At 38.3% G+C, this 412-nt stretch overlaps 1 protein-coding gene across 1 annotated transcript in view; it reads left to right on the top strand.

Moving 5' to 3' along the window:
- The window catches only part of RYR2 (ryanodine receptor 2 (cardiac)), a 509,242-nt gene that overhangs the window by 405,926 nt on the left and 102,904 nt on the right, over nt 1-412 (top strand). The window contains 1 exon segment of the mRNA XM_012660153.1: nt 56-62. Within this exon segment, the coding sequence (XP_012515607.1) occupies nt 56-62 (7 nt within the window).

The raw sequence follows: 412 nt of genomic DNA, 5'->3' as shown, positions 1-412 counted from the left end.
CCTTTGACATGCCTCTTTCATGTATAGGAAGTTATGGTGATTTCTATGGTTCTAGCTACGTTGTCAGTACCTCTGCCTGGTTTTCAGGGCCCTTCGTGGACCTATGGATTATGTCTCCTGAGTCCTTAGCCCACTTTTGTTATCATTAAGCTCAGCTTTCCATTATGCAGTGGAATCTCTTGGAAGTAAGAAATACTCCAATCTTGTTCTGTCACATCCGATACTCTTACGATGTTGCCTATTGTCATTACATTCTTTTGTCTTTTCTTACACTGAAATCTTACATCTCTCATTAACTTCATGATGAGTTTGAGTTCTACTGCTTCTTCTAGTCTTCACTGATCTTTTATTTCATAGTTGGACGTTTATTATCAGTTCCAGGGTGTAATCTTCAGATATATACTGCCATAAA

Source organism: Propithecus coquereli, unplaced genomic scaffold (genome assembly GCF_000956105.1).
Source record: "Propithecus coquereli isolate 6110/MARCELLA unplaced genomic scaffold, Pcoq_1.0 Scaffold66, whole genome shotgun sequence".
Taxonomy (NCBI): domain Eukaryota; kingdom Metazoa; phylum Chordata; class Mammalia; order Primates; family Indriidae; genus Propithecus; species Propithecus coquereli.
Note: the sequence above shows the minus strand (reverse complement) of the source record. Positions and strands in the feature narration are given on the sequence as shown.